At 43.3% G+C, this 21,164-nt stretch overlaps 1 protein-coding gene across 1 annotated transcript in view; it reads left to right on the top strand.

The window, feature by feature from the left end:
- The window catches only part of CD40 (CD40 molecule), a 124,152-nt gene extending 104,342 nt beyond the window's left edge, over window positions 1-19,810 (top strand). Inside the window, exons 6-9 of the mRNA XM_069752191.1 lie at window positions 16,967-17,025; window positions 17,833-17,913; window positions 19,045-19,085; window positions 19,190-19,810. Coding sequence (XP_069608292.1) covers window positions 16,967-17,025; window positions 17,833-17,913; window positions 19,045-19,085; window positions 19,190-19,351 — 343 coding nt within the window. The 3' untranslated portion in view covers window positions 19,352-19,810. The remainder of the gene's footprint in view (window positions 1-16,966; window positions 17,026-17,832; window positions 17,914-19,044; window positions 19,086-19,189) is intronic.
- Window positions 19,811-21,164: the final 1,354 nt, after the last annotated feature.

Here is a 21,164-nt window from a genome sequence, read left to right as displayed (position 1 = left end):
TCCGACTGCGCCCTGCAAGATAAAGTGCAAAAAGAAAACCACATATCAATGTATGTAAGGTATTAGTTTATATTGGGGCCTCAATACGTAAGCTGGCAACCCACGTCAAGGGTCCTTACAATTTGCCAGTCCTAACGCTAAACATTGAATAAAAGCTCACCGACACAAAAAGAGGACTTACAAATCCTCCAAAAAATTCAAAAAAGTCACAGAAAAAAGCAGAGATGTTTTACCTGCTGAAGCCTCCAACTGAATGCACCAGCAGGGCGCAGCGGACCCGATAAATGATGGCAAACACACAGGTGCAAAAAATACCGATGAAACAACCACTTTCAATCCAGTGTTGGCTGTTTGGCATTAGTGCACAAAAAGATAATAGATACTAGTCTGTATATGGCATAATTCACACACGCAATGCAAGGCATCTGGTTTACAGCCTATTAGTAACGCACATACAGGCGGGCTGCCCAGTGCTACAAAATGCATGCTGTGTGAACAGAGGCCAATAGTTTACAGAGCCATCATGGTCCGACTGCGCCCTGCAAGATAAAGTGCAAAAAGAAAACCACATATCAATGTATGTAAGGTATTAGTTTATATTGGGGCCTCAATACGTAAGCTGGCAACCCACGTCAAGGGTCCTTACAATTTGCCAGTCCTAACGCTAAACATTGAATAAAAGCTCACCGACACAAAAAGAGGACTTACAAATCCTCCAAAAAATTCAAAAAAGTCACAGAAAAAAGCAGAGATGTTTTACCTGCTGAAGCCTCCAACTGAATGCACCAGCAGGGCGCAGCGGACCCGATAAATGATGGCAAACACACAGGTGCAAAAAATACCGATGAAACAACCACTTTCAATCCAGTGTTGGCTGTTTGGCATTAGTGCACAAAAAGATAATAGATACTAGTCTGTATATGGCATAATTCACACACGCAATGCAAGGCATCTGGTTTACAGCCTATTAGTAACGCACATACAGGCGGGCTGCCCAGTGCTACAAAATGCATGCTGTGTGAACAGAGGCCAATAGTTTACAGAGCCATCATGGTCCGACTGCGCCCTGCAAGATAAAGTGCAAAAAGAAAACCACATATCAATGTATGTAAGGTATTAGTTTATATTGGGGCCTCAATACGTAAGCTGGCAACCCACGTCAAGGGTCCTTACAATTTGCCAGTCCTAACGCTAAACATTGAATAAAAGCTCACCGACACAAAAAGAGGACTTACAAATCCTCCAAAAAATTCAAAAAAGTCACAGAAAAAAGCAGAGATGTTTTACCTGCTGAAGCCTCCAACTGAATGCACCAGCAGGGCGCAGCGGACCCGATAAATGATGGCAAACACACAGGTGCAAAAAATACCGATGAAACAACCACTTTCAATCCAGTGTTGGCTGTTTGTCATTAGTGCACAAAAAGATAATAGATACTAGTCTGTATATGGCATAATTCACACACGCAATGCAAGGCATCTGGTTTACAGCCTATTAGTAACGCACATACAGGCGGGCTGCCCAGTGCTACAAAATGCATGCTGTGTGAACAGAGGCCAATAGTTTACAGAGCCATCATGGTCCGACTGCGCCCTGCAAGATAAAGTGCAAAAAGAAAACCACATATCAATGTATGTAAGGTATTAGTTTATATTGGGGCCTCAATACGTAAGCTGGCAACCCACGTCAAGGGTCCTTACAATTTGCCAGTCCTAACGCTAAACATTGAATAAAAGCTCACCGACACAAAAAGAGGACTTACAAATCCTCCAAAAAATTCAAAAAAGTCACAGAAAAAAGCAGAGATGTTTTACCTGCTGAAGCCTCCAACTGAATGCACCAGCAGGGCGCAGCGGACCCGATAAATGATGGCAAACACACAGGTGCAAAAAATACCGATGAAACAACCCTGCTGGTGCATTCAGTTGGAGGCTTCAGCAGGTAAAACATCTCTGCTTTTTTCTGTGACTTTTTTCCAGGTAAGTTTATCATTAACTAGGATCCCCAAGTCCTTCTCCCTGTCAGATTTACCCAGTGGTTTCCCATTCAGTGTGTAATGGTGATATTGATTCCTTCTTCCCATGTGTATAACCTTACATTTATCATTGTTAAACCTCATCTGCCACCTTTCAGCCCAAGTTTCCAACTTATCCAGATCCATCTGTAGCAGAATACTATCTTCTCTTGTATTAACTGATTTACATAGTTTTGTATCATCTGCAAATATCGATATTTTACTGTGTAAACCTTCTACCAGATCATTAATGAATATGTTGAAGAGAACAGGTCCCAATACTGACCCCTGCGGTACCCCACTGGTCACAGCGACCCAGTTAGAGACTATATCATTTATAACCACCCTCTGCTTTCTATCACTAAGCCAGTTACTAACCCATTTACACACATTTTCCCCCAGACCAAGCATTCTCATTTTGTGTACCAACCTCTTGTGCGGCACGGTATCAAACGCTTTGGAAAAATCGAGATAGACCACGTCCAATGACTCACCGTGGTCCAGCCTATAGCTTACCTCTTCATAAAAACTGATTAGATTGGTTTGACAGGAGCGATTTCTCATAAACCCATGCTGATATGGAGTTAAACAGTTATTCTCATTGAGATAATCCAGAATAACATCCCTCAGAAACCCTTCAAATATTTTACCAACAATAGAGGTTAGACTTACTGGCCTATAATTTCCAGGTTCACTTTTAGAGCCCTTTTTGAATATTGGCACCACATTTGCTATGCGCCAGTCCTGCGGAACAGACCCTGTCGCTATAGAGTCCCTAAAAATAAGAAATAATGGTTTATCTATTACATTACTTAGTTCTCTTAGTACTCGTGGGTGTATGCCATCCGGACCCGGAGATTTATCTATTTTAATCTTATTTAGCCGGTTTCGCACCTCTTCTTGGGTTAGATTGGTGACCCTTAATATAGGGTTTTCATTGTTTCTTGGGATTTCACCTAGCATTTCATTTTCCACCGTGAATGTCATGGTGGGATTTCCCACGCCTGCTGGTCTGAATGAGTCTATGTCCTTGGCCATTCAGATCGATCGGCGCTTGCGTGAGCGCAAAGCTGTGCACCATTTGGCGGTATTCTCTGAGCATAGGCCTGAGCCTATGCAATGTGATAGGACTTTGACCAGAGCTGAACGGCAAGAACACAGACGTCGGAATGGGCTGTGTTTTTACTGTGGTGATTCCACTCATGCTATCTCCGATTGTCCTAAGCGTACTAAGCGGTTCGCTAGGTCTGCCACCATTGGTACGGTACAGTCTAAATTTCTTTTGTCCGTTACTCTGATTTGCTCTTTGTCGTCCTATTCTGTTATGGCATTTGTGGATTCAGGCGCTGCCCTGAATTTGATGGACTTGGAGTTTGCCAGGCGCTGTGGTTTTTTCTTGGAGCCCTTGCAGTATCCTATTCCATTGAGAGGAATTGATGCTACGCCTTTGGCCAAGAATAAGCCTCAGTACTGGACTCAATTGACCATGTGCATGGCTCCTGCACATCAGGAGGATATTCGCTTTTTGGTGTTGCATAATCTGCATGATGTGGTCGTTTTGGGGTTGCCATGGCTACAGGTCCATAATCCAGTATTGGATTGGAAATCTATGTCTGTGTCCGGCTGGGGTTGTCAGGGGGAACATGGTGATGTTCCATTGCTGTCAATTTCGCCTTCCACTCCTTCTGAAGTCCCTGAGTTTTTGTCAGATTACCGGGATGTATTTGATGAGCCCAAATCCAGTGCCCTACCTCCTCATAGGGATTGCGATTGTGCTATTAATTTGATTCCTGGTAGTAAGTTTCCTAAGGGCTGATTGTTTAATTTATCTGTGCCAGAGCACGCCTCTATGCAGAGTTATATAAAGGAATCCTTGGAGAAAGGTCATATTCGCCCGTCGTCATCACCGTTGGGAGCAGCTTTCTTTTTTGTGGCCAAGAAGGATGGTTCTTTGAGACCTTGTATTGATTACCGCCTTCTTAATAAGATCACAGTCAAATTTCAGTACCCTTTGCCGCTGCTGTCTGATTTGTTTGCTTGGATTAAGGGGGCTAGTTGGTTCACCAAGATAGATCTTCGAGGGGCGTATAATCTTGTGCGAATTAAACAGGGCGATGAATGGAAAACAGCATTTAATACGCCCGAGGGCCATTTTGAGTACCTGGTTATGCCATTCGGGCTTTCTAATGCTCCATCTGTGTTTCAGTCCTTTATGCATGACATCTTCCGAAAGTACCTGGATAGATTCATGATTGTATATTTGGATGATATTTTGGTCTTTTCAGATGATTGGGAGTCTCATGTGAAGCAGGTAAGAATGGTGTTCCAGGTCCTTCGTGCGAATTCCTTGTTTGTGAAGGGGTCAAAATGTCTCTTTGGAGTTCAGAGGGTTTCATTTTTGGGTTTCATTTTTTCCCCTTCTACTATCGAGATGGACCCTGTTAAAGTTCAGGCCATTTATGATTGGACTCAGCCGACATCTGTGAAGAGCATGCAGAAGTTCCTGGGCTTTGCTAATTTTTACCGTCGCTTCATCGCTAATTTTTCTAGTGTTGCTAAACCGTTGACTGATTTGACCAAGAAAGGCGCTGATGTGGTCAATTGGTCCTCTGCGGCTGTAGAGGCTTTTCAGGAGTTGAAGCGTCGTTTTTCTTCAGCCCCTGTGTTGTGCCAGCCAGATGTTTCGCTCCCGTTTCAGGTCGAGGTTGATGCTTCTGAGATTGGAGCAGGGGCTGTTTTGTCGCAAAGAAGTTCTGATGGCTCGGTGATGAAACCATGTGCCTTCTTTTCTAGAAAATTCTCGCCTGCTGAGCGCAATTATGATGTTGGCAATCGAGAGTTGTTGGCCATGAAGTGGGCATTCGAGGAGTGGCGACATTGGCTTGAAGGAGCCAAGCATCGCGTGGTGGTCTTGACGGATCATAAGAATTTGACTTATCTCGAGTCTGCCAAACGGTTGAATCCTAGACAGGCTCGATGGTCGCTGTTTTTCTCCCGTTTTGATTTTGTGGTTTCGTACCTTCCGGGCTCTAAGAATGTGAAGGCTGATGCCCTGTCAAGGAGTTTTGTGCCTGACTCTCCGGGTGTTCCTGAGCCGGCGGGTATTCTCAAAGAGGGGGTAATTTTGTCTGCCATCTCCCCTGATTTGCGGCGGGTGCTGCAGAAGTTTCAGACTGATAGACCTGACCGTTGTCCAGCGGAGAAACTGTTTGTCCCTGATAGATGGACTAGTAGAGTTATCTCTGAGGTTCATTGTTCGGTGTTGGCTGGTCATCCTGGAATCTTTGGTACCAGAGATTTGGTGGCTAGATCCTTTTGGTGGCCTTCTTTGTCACGGGATGTGCGTTCTTTTGTGCAGTCCTGTGGGACTTTTGCTCGGGCTAAGCCCTGCTGTTCTCGTGCCAGTGGGTTGCTTTTGCCCTTGCCGGTTCCGAAGAGGCCCTGGACGCATATTTCCATGGATTTTATTTCAGATCTCCCTATCTCTCAAAGGATGTCGGTCATTTGGGTGGTTTGTGATCGCTTCTCTAAGATGGTCCATTTGGTAACCTTGTCTAAATTGCCTTCCTCCTCTGATTTGGTGCCATTGTTTTTCCAGCATGTGGTTCGTTTGCATGGCATTCCGGAGAACATCGTCTCGGACAGAGGTTCCCAGTTTGTTTCGAGGTTTTGGCGGTCCTTTTGTGCTAAGATGGGCATTGATTTGTCTTTTTCTTCGGCTTTCCATCCTCAGACAAATGGCCAAACCGAACGAACTAATCAGACTTTGGAAACATATCTGAGATGCTTTGTTTCTGCTGATCAGGATGATTGGGTGTCCTTCTTGCCTTTGGCTGAGTTCGCCCTTAATAATCGGGACAGCTCGGCTACTTTGGTTTTGCCTTTTTTCTGTAATTCTGGTTTCCATCCTCGTTTCTCTTCAGGGCAGGATGAGCCTTCGGACTGTCCTGGTGTGGATACTGTGGTGGACAGGTTGCAGCAAATTTGGACTCATGTGGTGGACAATTTGACATTGTCCCAGGAGAAGGCTCAACGTTTCGCTAACCGCCGGCGCTGTGTTGGTCCCCGACTTTGTGTTGGGGATTTGGTTTGGTTGTCGTCTCGTTATGTTCCTATGAAGGTTTCCTCTCCTAAGTTTAAGCCTCGTTTTATTGGTCCGTATAAGATTTCTGAAGTTCTCAATCCTGTGTCATTTCGTTTGGCCCTTCCAGCTTCTTTTGCCATCCATAATGTGTTCCATAGGTCGTTATTGCGGAGATACGTGGCGCCTATGGTTCCCTCCGTTGATCCTCCTGCCCCGGTGTTGGTCGAGGGGGAGTTGGAATATGTGGTGGAGAAGTTTTTGGATTCTCGTATTTCGAGACGGAAACTCCAGTACCTGGTCAAGTGGAAGGGTTATGGTCAGGAAGATAATTCCTGGGTTTTTGCCTCTGATGTTCATGCTGCCGATCTGGTTCGTGCCTTTCATTTGGCTCGTCCTGATCGGCCTGGGGGCTCTGGTGAGGGTTCGGTGACCCCTCCTCAAGGGGGGGTACTGTTGTGAATTCTGTTATCGAACTCCCTCCTGTGGTCATGAATGGTACTTCGGCGAGTTCTGTCCATGGACTCCCTCTGGTGGCTGTGAGTGGAGCTGCTGCTTCTGAGGTTCCTTCCACAGGTGACGTAGTTTATTCTTTGGCTGGCTGCTCTATTTAACTCCACTCAGATCATTACTCCATGCCAGCTGGCAATGTTCTTGTACTGGTTCAGTTCGCTCTTGGATCTTTCTGGTGACCTGTCTACTCCAGCAGAAGCTAAGTCCCTGCTAGTTAATTATTTGTTCATTGTTTCCTTGTCCAGCTTGCTATAATGATTTTGCCTTGCTAGCTGGAAGCTCTGGGATGCAGAGTGGCACCTCCGCACCGTGAGTCGGTGCGGAGGTCTTTTTGCACACTCTGCGTGGTCTTTTGTAGTTTTTTGTGCTGACCGCAAAGTTACCTTTCCTATCCTCAGTCTGTTTAGTAAGTCTGGCCTCCCTTTGCTGAAACCTGTTTCATTTCTGTGTTTGTGACTTTCATCTTTACTCACAGTCAATATATGTGGGGGGCTGCCTTTTCCTTTGGGGAATTTCTCTGAGGCAAGGTAGGCTTTTGTTATGTTTGCTAATGACAGGTGTTATGAAGGCAATCCAGAAACACAGTGTGCTTAGCGATCAGAGCGCACACAGTGATCTGACAAATACCCAAAAATACAAGAACGAGCTCTGAGACGTGGAAACTCTGTAGACTGCACACCTGATCCTATCCTAAACACAACTAAAAGCAGCTGTGGATTGCGCCTAACAACTACCTAGGCAACTCGGCACAGCCTAAGAAACTAGCTAGCCTGAAGATAGAAAAATAGGCCTGACTTGCCCCAGAGAAATTCCCCAAAGGAAAAGGCAGCCCCCCACATATAATGACTGTGAGTAAGATGAAAAGACAAAACGTAGGGATGAAATAGATTCAGCAAAGTGGGGCCCGATATTCTAAGACAGAGCGAGGACAGTAAAGCGAACTTTGCAGTCTACAAAAAACCCTAAAGCAAAACCACGCAAAGGGGGCAAAAAAAAACCACCGTGCCGAACTAACGGCACGGCGGTACACCCTTTGCGTCTCAGAGCTTCCAGCAAAACAAAAGACAAGCTGGACAGAAAAAAAGCAACAAAAAAGCAAAAAGCACTTAGCTATACAGAGCAGCAGGTCACAGGAACAATCAGGAGAAGCTCAGATCCAACACTGAAACATTGACAAGGAGCAAGGATAGCAGCATCAGGCGGAGTTAAGTAATGAAGCAGTTAACGAGCTCACCAGAACACCTGAGGGAGGAAGCTCAGAAGCTGCAGTACCACTTGTGACCACAGGAGTGAATTCAGCCACAGAATTCACAACAGGCTTTATTTTCTATCTCTAGGGCTAGTTAGCTCTTAGGCTGTGAAGAGGCGTCTAGGCAATGTTAGGTACGCTCCACGGCTATTTCTAGTTGTGTGATAGGATTAGGGGTTGCGGTCAGCAGAGCTCCCACTTCCCAGAGCTTGTCCTGTGTGAGTTTATCCATCAGGTCGTTCCGGGTGCTCCTAACCACCAGGTCCATAACAGAGTTCTGTGCGGTCAGTATTAAAACCCTTCAAAAAATCCACAGCAGAATATACAAAAAACTTCCTACATCCAAGTAAAGATGTAGGAGCGTATATCTGCAACTCCAGTGAATCCTACAAACAGAGCAGGAGTAAACTGAAACAAGCACACAACAGTGTGCCACAGATACAAAAAACAAAACACTTATCTTTGCTGAAATTGGCAGCTAAGCAGGTGAGGCCAGGCAGAGATCCAATACTTCCAAAGAAACATTGACAACTGGCAAGGGCTAATGAATCCTGCACACTTAAATATCCCAGTCAGAACAGCAATTAGCAGATACACCTGGCCAGGAATGTGACTCAGAGACAACTGCATTCCCACCTACCACCACTGGAGGGAACCCAAGAGCAGAATTCACAACAGTACCCCCCCTTGAGGAGGGGTCACCGAACCCTCACCAGGACCTCCAGGATTATCAGGATGAGCCAGATGAAAGGCACGGACCAAATCAGCAGCATGAACATCCGAGGAAAAAACCCAAGAATTATCCTCCTGGCCATAACCCTTCCGTTTGACAAGGTACTGAAGCTTCCGCCTCGAAAAACGGGAATCCAAAATCTTCTCAACAACATATTCCAACTCCCCATCAACCAACACAGGGGCTGGAGGATCAACAGAGGGAACAACGGGCTCCACATATTTCTGCAACAAAGATCTATGGAAGACATTATGGATAGCAAAAGAGGCCGGAAGCGCCAGTCGAAAAGACACCGGATTAATAATCTCAGAAATCCTATAACTGGCAAGGGCTAATGAATCCTGCACACTTATATATCCCAGTGAGAACAGCAATTAGCAGATACACCTGGCCAGGAATGTGACTCAGAGACAACTGCATTCCCACCTACCACCACTGGAGGGAACCCAAGAGCAGAATTCACAACACATATCCTGTTGTGAATTCTGCTTTTGGGCTCCCTCCGGTGGCTGTAGGTGGTAATGCAGTTGTCCCTGGCCTGCAGTTCTTGACAGGTGTATCTGCTGATTGCAAATCTGACTGGGATATTTAGGTTTGCAGGACTCATTAGTCCTTGCCAGTTGTCAATGTTTCTTGTGAAGTGTTGGATCACTTTCTGGCTTCTCCTGTTTAGCTGCCAATTCAGCAAAAGATAAGTGTCTGTTTCTGAGGCACACATGCCGTGTGCTTGTATTCTGTGCTATTCATTTGTTTTTCTCCTGTCCAGCTTAGACTGTGTCAGTGTTTTCTCAGTCTTGTTGGATTCTCTGGAGTTGCAGATATACACTCCACATCTTTAGTTAGATGGTGGAGTTTTTGTATTTTCTGCTGTGGATTTTTTGGAAGGATTTTTAATACTGACCGCTTAGTATCCTGTCCTATTCTTTCCTATTTAGCTAGTGTGGCCTCATTTGCTAAATCTTGTTTCCTGCCTGTGTGTGTCTTTTCCTCTACTACTCACAGTCATTATTTGTGTGGGGCTGCCTATTCTTTAGGGTTCTGCTCTGAGGCAAGATAGTATTCCTATTTCCATCTATAGGGGTATTTAGTCCTCCGGCTGTGTCGAGGTGTCTAGGTTTTGTTAGGCACACCCCACGGCTACTTCTAGTTGCTGTGTTAAGATCAGGGTTTGCGGTCAGTATAGTTACCACCTACTTCAGTGAAAGTTTTCATGCTGCTCCAAGGTCACCAGATCATAACAATATCCCTCACCTGTCCATTGTTTTGTATCATGCCATAATCCATGTTTGGGGATAAACATTTTTCAACCTGGATAGTGCCAAGATGCTCCAAAAGGAAAAGTAAATCCAGCAAAAGGCCGTGGTTGCTAGTTTTTATTTTTTTATTCCTAGCAGATAAAATCATTTAGCTAACATATTCTTTCCAGCAGTGTATTACACTTATGAAACAAAATCAACTTATTTCAACTTGCGTCTTATTCATGATCTCATGCCAAGATGCAACCATCCAGGCTGAGAACCACTGGGGAATGAGCAGTATCAGTGACTAGCGGTAATGCCATCAAGGTTTATACCTCCAATCACAGCTGCAGGCTCATGTTGTCAATTGACAGCATGGAAACCGTGGCTATCTAATCAGCGGTAATGATTTTACAGCCTATCAGAAGCAGTATTTGCTGCGCTGTCATGCACATGACAGTGCGGCTAACACCCGGTGTTCGGGGGGCTGAACCCGAACAGTAACACGGACCTTCTGGTGAAGTCCGTGTTTGTTGTCCGTGCCCGAACAGTAGTTGTTCAGCACAAACGCCGAACTATACTGTTCGGGTACACCCATCTCTATTTTTGACATCTGCACTCCTACTCCCATCAGACTCAGGTGATTTTCAGTAGTAAGCTGGTTCCTTCCTGCTCCATAAATTGTAGGCTTCTTGCCTAGGAGATCAGGACAGGCACCCAACAATGAAGTACGCCTTGACGTTGGCAGTTAGGCTCACATATATTGCCCAATCTATGCGTGAAGTTCCTTTTTTTACTGTAATTTTTCATAACAATATTGCAGTTTCAGTTTTCCAATTTTCCATATGTACAGTACATAATGCAGCATTTTCCTATTTTCTATGATGTTACTCTGCTGTCATTATCTGGTTATTTAGATGCTTACAACTCCATGCCCCAGAGAAGTATTGTTTTTGAGTGTATTGCCTCTGAGTCTTCACTCATGCCCTTTCCTTACTCTAGGAATGGCGCCAGCACTAAATTCTTTGCTTGTATAGCTAGTCCTCATGATCTGGGAATAAATGAAGCATGCCTGTCCTGTAGTAAGTAAACTACATATCTTACATCAATCTGTTTCAAAGAGCATTGATTTTATAGGGGACTGTCATTGAGACTGCTGCGGTATAGCAAATTGAAGACAATGAAAGGGGACCCAGCTGTTTCGCCAATATTACAGCTGCTTGAAACATGTCATATTTGGAACAGATAGAGATTTCATTTTCACTCCAGAGTGCATGTTATTTTATTTTTACTATGACTGTTTCTACTAATGCTAAAGTTACCATATTAATATGGTTTTCACATCACGTGTGCTGAACAGATGTTCATTTTCTACCGGATTATAGAAAGGCTTGTTTAAAAAAAAAAAAAAGACAGGCAATTGAGCGTAGTGTCTTTTATAACAAATCAAAGTATACTTTGTAGGTTTCGCTTCCCTTTAACGTCATTCTGTCATTTCTTTTATTTGTTAAGTGGAAACTGCTATAATGAATATAAATTATGAATGTGTAGTCTACATTCTGTTTATTAATAAAATGTTACGGCTGTAAGGAACGACTTTTTTTAATTGCAAAGTGTTGTACAAAGTGGCAGCAGTGATATAAATGTGTTTTATATGAAGAAAACCTCAGCCTGCTTCCACACATTACATGTAACCACTTGTAGTATTATTGCACATGGTATATGTATGACAATCAATAATGATTCACCATGGATGCGACTACCATACGACCTATCATCATATGTAAACACATATCACAGAAAACAGATGATACTCAGTCGAAAAATTCATATAAAATCACAATACTTTATTTATCAAAAAATATTAAAAAATTGACATAAGTTAACTAGAGGAGATGAATAGCACACGGGCTGAACCGTGCTACATGACAACATTGATGAGAGGCATAGAACCAGGGGGTCAATAAGTATATATGCAGACTCTAATACCAATAATTGATAACCAACCCAGAGACAGCGGATTAAATAACCCAACTTATGGGGAGATAATTATACCCTCAGACCCTGGCACTAGGTTCCTATCCATAAAAAGGTAAAAATATGAACACTTCATAGCAAAAAACAGTGGGACTAATAATACCCCATGTCTGCAATGCCGCCGCTATAATAATAACATAATCACAGATGCAGCACATGAAAGTGTAAGAAAATCAAAATACAATCAAAATAATACCCACCGCAGTGTGGCTCGACCCTCCTGGAGCACGCCACACCCCAACGCGCGTTTCGGTTAAAAATCTTCGTCAGGGGGCATTGATTGGATTGTGGAAAGGGTTTAAGAAGGGTTGCACCTGGAAGTAATAGACCCGCAGTGCCGGAAACACCGCAGCGCCGCCATGGCAACCCATAACGCTGGTGCCCGCCGAAATGCTCAAACCAGGGAACTGCCACCGGAAGTGCTTACCCCGCAATGCCAAAAGTGACTAAGCGCCGTCATGGTAACCCACAACGCTGGCGCTGGCCGAGATGCTCCAACAAGGGAAGGCGATCACGGGGGCCCCACGTGACCATCCACCACTCGGCAGAGACCCGGACCAGCGCCTGCGCAGAGGAACCAGACTACTCGCAGCAAATAGAAGTAAGTATGGAGGCCGTACGGCAGCATATAAATAACAGTGGCTACCGCTGCTGCAACCTATATGACATCTGGTGACCTAATGAATGGCATACCATAAACCGCGGCAACCTATAAAATAATCAAACCAACTACCACCAGAGAGATTTCATATACGCAATAATACAGAAGTATATACATTCAATGGAAATTGCAGTAGCTTCACAATACTATATAATCCCTTATATACCCTCCATATACATAGCAATGATGTTACAATAATACACAGTACCATTCTCAGATCCATGCACCGCAAAATAACTAATCAAATGACATAATATTATCCAAACATGTATGTAAATTCATATAGAACATTATATGGAGAGGTAAATTCAGGTCCAATGTCCTTTGAATGGAGCACTTCTTTGCCATATTCCAAAGAGAGAATCAGGATCTTCATTAAAGGCGTCTAATATCGAGCAGGTAACTTCCATCACAACCCACATCATAGAGTAAAACCACGACAAAACTAAAAAAAACTAAAAGACAAATAATGAGAAAAAAAGAAAGACACACACAATAGATAAAATATTAAAAACAACAATGCAGAAATATAGCACTATCCAACCCGCGCTGTAATGCGCTAAGCATGACCAATAACTACAAAAATGGGGCATAGCTGATATTCTCGTTTAATCCCGCTGGGTGGACTGTTTTCAACACCCAGATCCATCTTGATTCCATTTGAGATAGACGTTGAAAAGTACCGCCACCCCGAATACCCACTTCCAATAAATCAATATCTTTTACTTTCAAGAGACTGGCGTCACAGTCATGGAATCTCTTGAAGTGGCGTGGCAATGTCTTTAATGTCGAGATGTCATCGACCGCATCCGCCGCGCCGATCCCCAATACATGTTCCCTAACCCTTATCTTAAGCTGTCGCGTTGTCATGCCAACATAAATTTTGTTGTATGGACAGACAGCATGATAAATGACGTTCTTGCTGGTACAGGTAATACGCTTTCTGATGGTATATTGACGGGAACCATCAGAATTAGAAAACATGCTAGTACGTTCGATACGGTCGTTGCGTGGCGTGTCCCAATATCGAACGTACTAGCATGTTTTCTAATTCTGATGGTTCCCGTCAATATACCATCAGAAAGCGTATTACCTGTACCAGCAAGAACGTCATTTATCATGCTGTCTGTTCATAGGTGGGTTTATTGTGTGTGTACAGTAGGGACATAGGATTATTTTGCCAAGAAGAACATATCTGAGATAGAAAAAGAAGATTATGAGCTTAAAGTAGAGGAATTATTGTAAATGGTGACAGTCTTGGTGGAATAAGTTGGTGCTATACAACCAGCTTTTTTCAGTTTATTTGGTGTGTGGTTCACGGAGCTAAAAAGTTTGGAGGTGGGTTCATTGTGTGCGTACAGTAGGGAGCATGGGAACATGTTAACAAGAAGAACATATCCGAGATAGAAGAAAGAGATTGTCTGCCTAGTTAAGGACAGGACCTAGTGTAAATGGTGATAATCTCGGTGGAATATGTTGGCGTTATTTAACCACCTGTTTCTGTTTATTTGGTATGTGGTTTATGGAGCTTACAAATTTGGAGGGTTTATTGTGTGTTTATAGTAGGGAACATGGGACTATGTTGACAAGAACTTACAACTCGTGAAGAGAATGACTTTATGGGAACAATGATGAGGGCACTTCTGGGAATATTGATGCTACTGCAATCAATGGTACTGTTGTTACATTGAGCTCAGATAATGTTTCTTAGAGGACTAGAATGGATTTCCTTCAGGTAAAGGAAGGAATGTAATCTCAAAACTGTACTTTTGGCCATAATGGCTACTATTAAATATCAATTAGAGGTCCATGTACACAGGATGATGATCTTCTAAATATGCCTGTGCATGCAAACTTTTTTTGCCAATTATTCATCCAGGTAAACATTTACTGCAATCGAATAACAGATTGTAGAACGCTTGTTTGTCATTGATCACATTGTCAGCAGCACATTCCCTCATGTAAACAGGGATGTGCTGTCGTCAATAATTAAATCTGCATGGAACGTACAATTATACGCCAAACCCCTCGATAATTGTAACACGTAAATGTAATTAAATTAATGTTGATCTAACTTTCTATATCATCAATCACCACTTGTTATGGGCAAATTATCTACATGGGCCCATACTTAAGTACGAAAAAACGGAGCATAGACATCCATGACACCATAATTATTAAAAAGGTATAGCGTTTATTCAATAATTCTGTCAATAGTAGCATCAAAATAACACCAATATTAGCATCAGAAAAACATATCTAATGCTGATAGTGCAGTAAGTGCTGTAAGCACTCTGCACATACAGGAAGGTAATAAAAAGGAGACATGGTGGTAGCCAAATCTCAAGGAGGGATAGACACTGTCTCACATATCTCATATATCTTTGTATCATCCCTTACACTAGCACTATTAAATCATATACCATTACATTCAGGGTCCCACCGGTCTCTCCTTACTATAAATAGCATAAGAGCATGGTGCCTATAGTGCACCGTATATTGGATCCGGCTTACCCATAGTGATTTTGCTAGAAAAGGTGTCCCCTCCTGGTCTGGCTCCCCTGGACGCACGTTTCGCGTATATCGCTTTCTCAACAGGGTTAATATACATCCAGTCTCGTGCAGCTTAAGTAGAGTTAAAACCGGAAGTGGGGCCGGGTCGGCGGCGCATGCGCGGTGGCTTCAGAGGCGTGTCATTGCCTAGGCCGTCATAGCAGGGCGGACGTGAGGCGGAAGTCCGCCCATTGACGTCATATGATGCGCGCCCTGCTAGACCAGACGGCTCCAGCTACAGACAAACACCCCCGACGGCAGCGGGCATGCGCTCACCCGGCAGCCATTTTCAAGAAGACCGCGGCCGCAGCCATTACAATAGAGATCATGGAGCTGCATACTCGAACCCCCGCATAAAGTGAGAGCACCGGTGAGTTAATAGCACTAATATAGTGCACAGAGTAAAAGTCTACAAGGGGAATAACATACTACACCTACAGCACTAAAACTGCGGTAGTAGCATGTACCCAAATGGACAGATTCATACAAAAAGTGCCAATCCATGTTTAAGTTTAGAATGTGCCGACAATATTGCAAAACGGAGACTGAAAAGTGCACGTAAGAATATACAGACAACATAGTAAATATTAAAATACAGTAATAAACAAAAACACCACTCTTCTTGTATTCTCAATTCCTTTTTTCCTTTTTTTTCCTTCTTTTTTTCCCTTTTTCTTTCTTATTTCCCATTTTATGTTGCTCTTCATTTCAACCATAAATATGTGATAATATAGGTGCATGGGGGAAGAGGTGCGATACAGCCCAAGAATCATCTAAGGTCCCGGTCATATCTATAGGATAAATTAAAGGATAAAAACAACAACACAAGACAAATTAATACAAAATTACTTTAAAATAGAGCGGCAAATCGACATAGAGAGAGAATAGTGGTCAAATCTCCCCACATCTCGAGTGTCCATAGCCGCACAGGCGCAACAAGACCAAGAGTGGAGCCCCACAGTATCATTCCATGTGGGTCCGTAAGAGCAAGGCATTCAGAGAAATGGGGCGAAGCTTGCACAACGTGAGTGCAGGTGGATTGTCACCCTTAATACCCTAGCTCCAAAAGGATTGAATGAGAAACTGAGATTCGCCCCGTTTCTCTGAATGCCTTGCTCTTACGGACCCACATGGAATGATACTGTGGGGCTCCACTCTTGGTCTTGTTGCGCCTGTGCGGCTATGGACACACTATATTAGATAAAAGTCAGCTAAATCTGTCCATTTTGGCATGACTTGCTGAGCATCTAAATTGCATGGGAGCCTTAGCATACTCCCATTACAGGTGATGTTGGGGGAGAGAAGGACCCAGCATTCTGATGTTAAATGTTAAATGTTCAATCATTTTGTTCATCCTAGTGATAAGAGGTATCTGAGAGAGGCTTAAGCCTCTCACACATTATATGAATGTTCTCCAAAACCACTGATATTGTTGGGTTTCACCCACTGTCTAATGTGCAAGGGGACCCTAAACAGATGATTCTCTGGGGGTTTAAGATCCAGGATGTCCGATTTCAGACTGCCGATCCATTTTTCTCCCTTAAGAAAGCCACAACAAGAGCTGTCTGGGAGCAGTCATAGAGAACACAGGACCACTCAACAGAGAGAGAGAGAGATCTTTTGTATGGGAGACATAGTCAATATACTGTAGCTGCCTGACAAATGATGGTACAAGCAGCCATCTAATGTGTATAGGGGGCTTACTTTAACTCTCCCTATTGAAAACACATGCAATTTTGGACAAGCGTTCATACGCATATGTGTTGGACAGATCATTGTTGGCCGAGTGCTTCATCAAATTACGGTAGTTTCTTACCTGCAATATACAATAACTTTTTCTTTTACAAAAGATGCAATTTATCTGATAACTAACTTTTTCTGTTTTAGATGTGGAGATGCCGATATGATACTACAGATAGGAACTCCAACTACTGATTTTGTTTGTGGTGAGTTATGATCCATGCCTAATGGGATATCATATTTAGATTGATATATTTTCACACTTTGCTCAAGAAGACACTGCAAAAAGGAGAAACTCGATAAAGATAAAAAGTCAGACCCTTTAAAGGTCTTTGCCACATGACGTACGAAAAGCAGAGTGTCAGAGGCCTCTAACCTGGCCAACCAGTTCTCTTGCTTTGTACTGATGAGGAGCAAACACCCCAAAACACGTGTTTGCAATAAGAGTTACTGATTTGTCATCTTAGCCTGTCATGTGGCACGTTTCTTTAAAGGGTTGATATTGACTTTTAGGATTACTAATTCCAACAGCTGGCGCTAGATTTCTTGTACTCTTCCTCTCTGAACAAGCTATTTGCATGTTTAATTTACCAGTGGAGCATTGCATGTCTTATAGGTCTTCCTATGTCACTTGGGCGCTGTCAACAAGAAGCTTTAGCCCTTAAACCCTTGAAAATTATGAGAAATGTAAAGACAAATTAACGTAATCATACATTTTACAAAACTTGTGGAGTGGTTTGGTTGGTAGAAGTCAACCAGTGTAAAATCAATACATAATAAATGAGCCCGTATTGGTTTCTTTCAAAAAGATTGTGGGTAGCAGTGCTAAAATATTCTAGGCTGACTGTAAGCCTGCGTGCAGAGGGGTACTGTGATAACGTGCATTAGCTGAGCACTGGCTGACAGTAGTATACTTTGTTGATGTGGGGAAGTATTGTGCTGGCCCCCGCCAATGTTTGCTGCCGAGTCCACCACTGATTGTTATAATGTGATTTTTTTTCTTTCCTTTCCAGAACCTAGATCCAATACTTGGGTATACGTTGTAGTCATCATGGTGGTCCTGGTGGCACTTTTTGTGCCAGCTATAGTCTTTAGTAAGTACAAAAATAACAGCAAAAGGAGGCCTGCTGCCTATGTAGCAGAGCACTGGAACTGAGCATGCGCTTTAGATTAATATTTGTCCTTTGAAGTGTAGTCTACAGTCTAATGTTTATGTACGTAGGGTCAGCTCCCTGATACCTGACATTGAGAAGGATTGAGTATGTAACATTTCAGGGGTGCCTTTTAGAGGTTTATTCCCCCTTTGTCTATTAAAATATTTATGGATAGTTAAAGGGTTTTTTCACATTCAGGGCATGTATTTAGGGCTAAAAAATATTTTTTCTTTCGGTTTTCTTTAAAAATGTTGCACCATTTGACTTTAACAGGTTCTTTGTTTTGCTACACATTCAACTGTAATGTGGTCTTTGGCCCTAAATCAGCTGAGAGGACCTCAGAAAAACACGGATAAAAGAGCTACACCTTTCCTGTTTGACTGTCAGAATGAGATTCGTGACGGATTCTCAGTTTTTTCTACCCCATCTGAGAGCAGCATGATGTAGGGGCAAAGACCCTGATTTCAGCAATATATAGCTTACTTGGCTGCTTGCTGTAGTTTTGATAAAATCATTGTTTAATCTGCTGCAAATTTAGCAGTTCTTTCAATGCTGAGCTGTGTATAACCCAGCCCAGCAACTGATAAGCAGCTTTCTGCCTATGCACAGTGTAAACAGAAATCTGTCAGTCAGTGGTGGCGTGGGGGTTATATAGAGTTAATGAATATGGCAGTCTACCTGCCAGTAGGTTAACTAGTACTCTGTGGTAAATAAAACAGTGATTTTGTCAAAACTACAGCAAGCAGCTGAGTAAGTAACACATCGTTACTTAGGGTCTATCATATTAGGTGTCAAATACCTGGTGACAGATTACCTTTAAATTAAAGCTACCTTTGGTATCAGGGGATCATTAAAGATTGGGAGACAGGGACTCCCTTCGGCTGCTGTAGGGGAAATGTATTGTTGTATTCAAATGAATAGTTGTCCATGTAACAGACATGCGGGCTGATGAAATAGACTTGTCCTAACAGGATCACCTAGATGACAACCATATAATAGACATCTTATTAGATATCTCATTTCTTACCCAATATTCACCAAAGGTTCAATAATTTTGTACTTTTTTTTTAGTTAGGAAATCATATTGTAAGGACAAGAACAAAAAAAGACAGGTAAGAAAGAGACTAGCGTCCATGTGGAGGCCAGTCCATATAAGAGCTCAATACCCACAGCATTGCTATCATGATTATTTTTGCCTTTTTTCTATTTTTCACAGACTCCACCTAAGGAAAACAATGAACAACAGCCTATGAAACCTGCAGAAGTCAACGTCAACCTTCCTGAAGAAGATCAGGATGATCAAGATATTACAATGCAAGGACTACCGGTGGCCCAGGAGCAGGGGAAGGACTACCACATGTCACAGGAGGAAGTCTGAAAGGACTACAGACGTCAAAATTAGCGAAGGTTTAAAATCATACTTGTAAAATAGGCAAAGGTCTGGCAGTCATTGATATTACTAAGAGTAGAAGTAGAAGCTTCAACGTGTCAGTAAAGACTTCCCTAAAAGACGTACTCCCTGGTAGAAGCAAACACTGAAACGTATGTTGGGGAGCAGCTGCTGTGTTTGTCAGTATCTAAATTACATGGACTCATTTTTTAACATTTTTCTGTTCTGGACTTCTTGTAAGTATTTATTCATGAGTGACAGCCTTTACAGTTTATTGGCAACACTTGGCTAATATGGTGTTTTTATGCCATGTGTTCAATGAATTTACTACACATTGTTTAATGAATTATGGATCATTACTCTTCCTTTACTGTGAGTGTTATGACTTTTTTAACTGTGATTTTATTAAAAATGTGTAATATCAATAAAGGAGAACTATTTTTGCTATTTGGTTGTGGTTTGTATTTCTGTAGGTCTTTCTATATCAGTAATGATGATTAAACTGGGCTTAAAAGGAACCTGTCACCCCCCCCCCTCAGGCATTTGTAACTAAAAGAGCCACCTTGTGCAGCACTAATGCTGCATTCTGACAAGGTGGCTCTTTTAGTTCTTGGTGCTGTAACTACAGAAATAATCGATTTTGCAATTTGTCCAAAATACCTTGAAATAGTCCTGGGGCAGGTCTTTTCCCCCTAATGCAGACGCAGCACCGCCGTCACTCATGCCCTCTTGACGCCTGGCACCGCCTCCCCAGCGTTGTTTTTAACTGTCCCGGTGCCTGTGCTGTTATCTTATGCCTTGGGCGTGCGCAGTTAGCGCTGCCCATCTTCTGACATCATTTGATGTCTTGCTGACTGTGCCTGTGCGGCCTCGCTGCCCGAGATCCCGCCCCGCAGTGTGAATAAATCAGAAGACACTGCAGGGCGGGATCTCGGGCAGCACGGCCGCACAGGCACAGTCAGCAAGACATCAAATGATGTCAGAAGATGGGCAGTGCTAACTGTGCATGCCCCAGGCATAAGATAACAGCGCAGGCGCCGGGACAGTTGAAAACAACGCTGAGGAGGCGGCACCAGGCACCAAGAGGGCATGAGTGACGGCGGTGCTGCGTCTGCATTGGGGGGGGTGGGGGGAGAACTGCCCCCAGGACTTTTCAAGGTATTTTGGACAAATTGCAAAATCGTTTATTTCTACAGTTACAGCACCAAGAACTAAAAGAGCCACCTTGTCAGAATGCAGCATTAGTGCTGCACAAGGTGGCTCTTTTAGTTACAAACGCCTGGGGGGGGGGGGTGACAGGTTCCCTTTAAAAGCATTCTGCCAGCAGGATCAACCCTCCCACCCTCCCACATCATCTATATAAGCATGCAGGTCATAGAGATGTCAATAAAAAGACAGTTTAATATCTGACATGCAATGTGTTATTACTAGTGATGAGCGAATATACTCGTTGCTCGGGTTTTCCCGAGCATGCTCGGGTGGTCTCCGAGTATTTGTGAGTGCTCGGAGATTTAGTTTTCGTCTCCGCAGCTGCATGATTTCCTGCTGCTGGACAGTCTGAATACATGTGGGGGTTGCCTGGTCGCCTTTTAGGAGATGGAAATTTCATTTTCCAGCAGGGCAAGGCCCCAGTCCACACTGCCAAAAGTACCAATACCTCGTGTCATGATTCAGTTTGGGTTTTGAGTCCTATCTGGCCTTTTCCCAGGCTGATCATGTCAAGGGCTAACTTTGCTCTTCCCTCATTCTGGGTTCAGATTTGCTATTTAGCTCTGCTGCATTCTGCAGGCGGTATCAGTTA

The sequence above is a fragment of the Ranitomeya imitator genome, chromosome 2 (genome assembly GCF_032444005.1).
Source record: "Ranitomeya imitator isolate aRanImi1 chromosome 2, aRanImi1.pri, whole genome shotgun sequence".
Classification (NCBI taxonomy): domain Eukaryota; kingdom Metazoa; phylum Chordata; class Amphibia; order Anura; family Dendrobatidae; genus Ranitomeya; species Ranitomeya imitator.
Note: the sequence above shows the minus strand (reverse complement) of the source record. Positions and strands in the feature narration are given on the sequence as shown.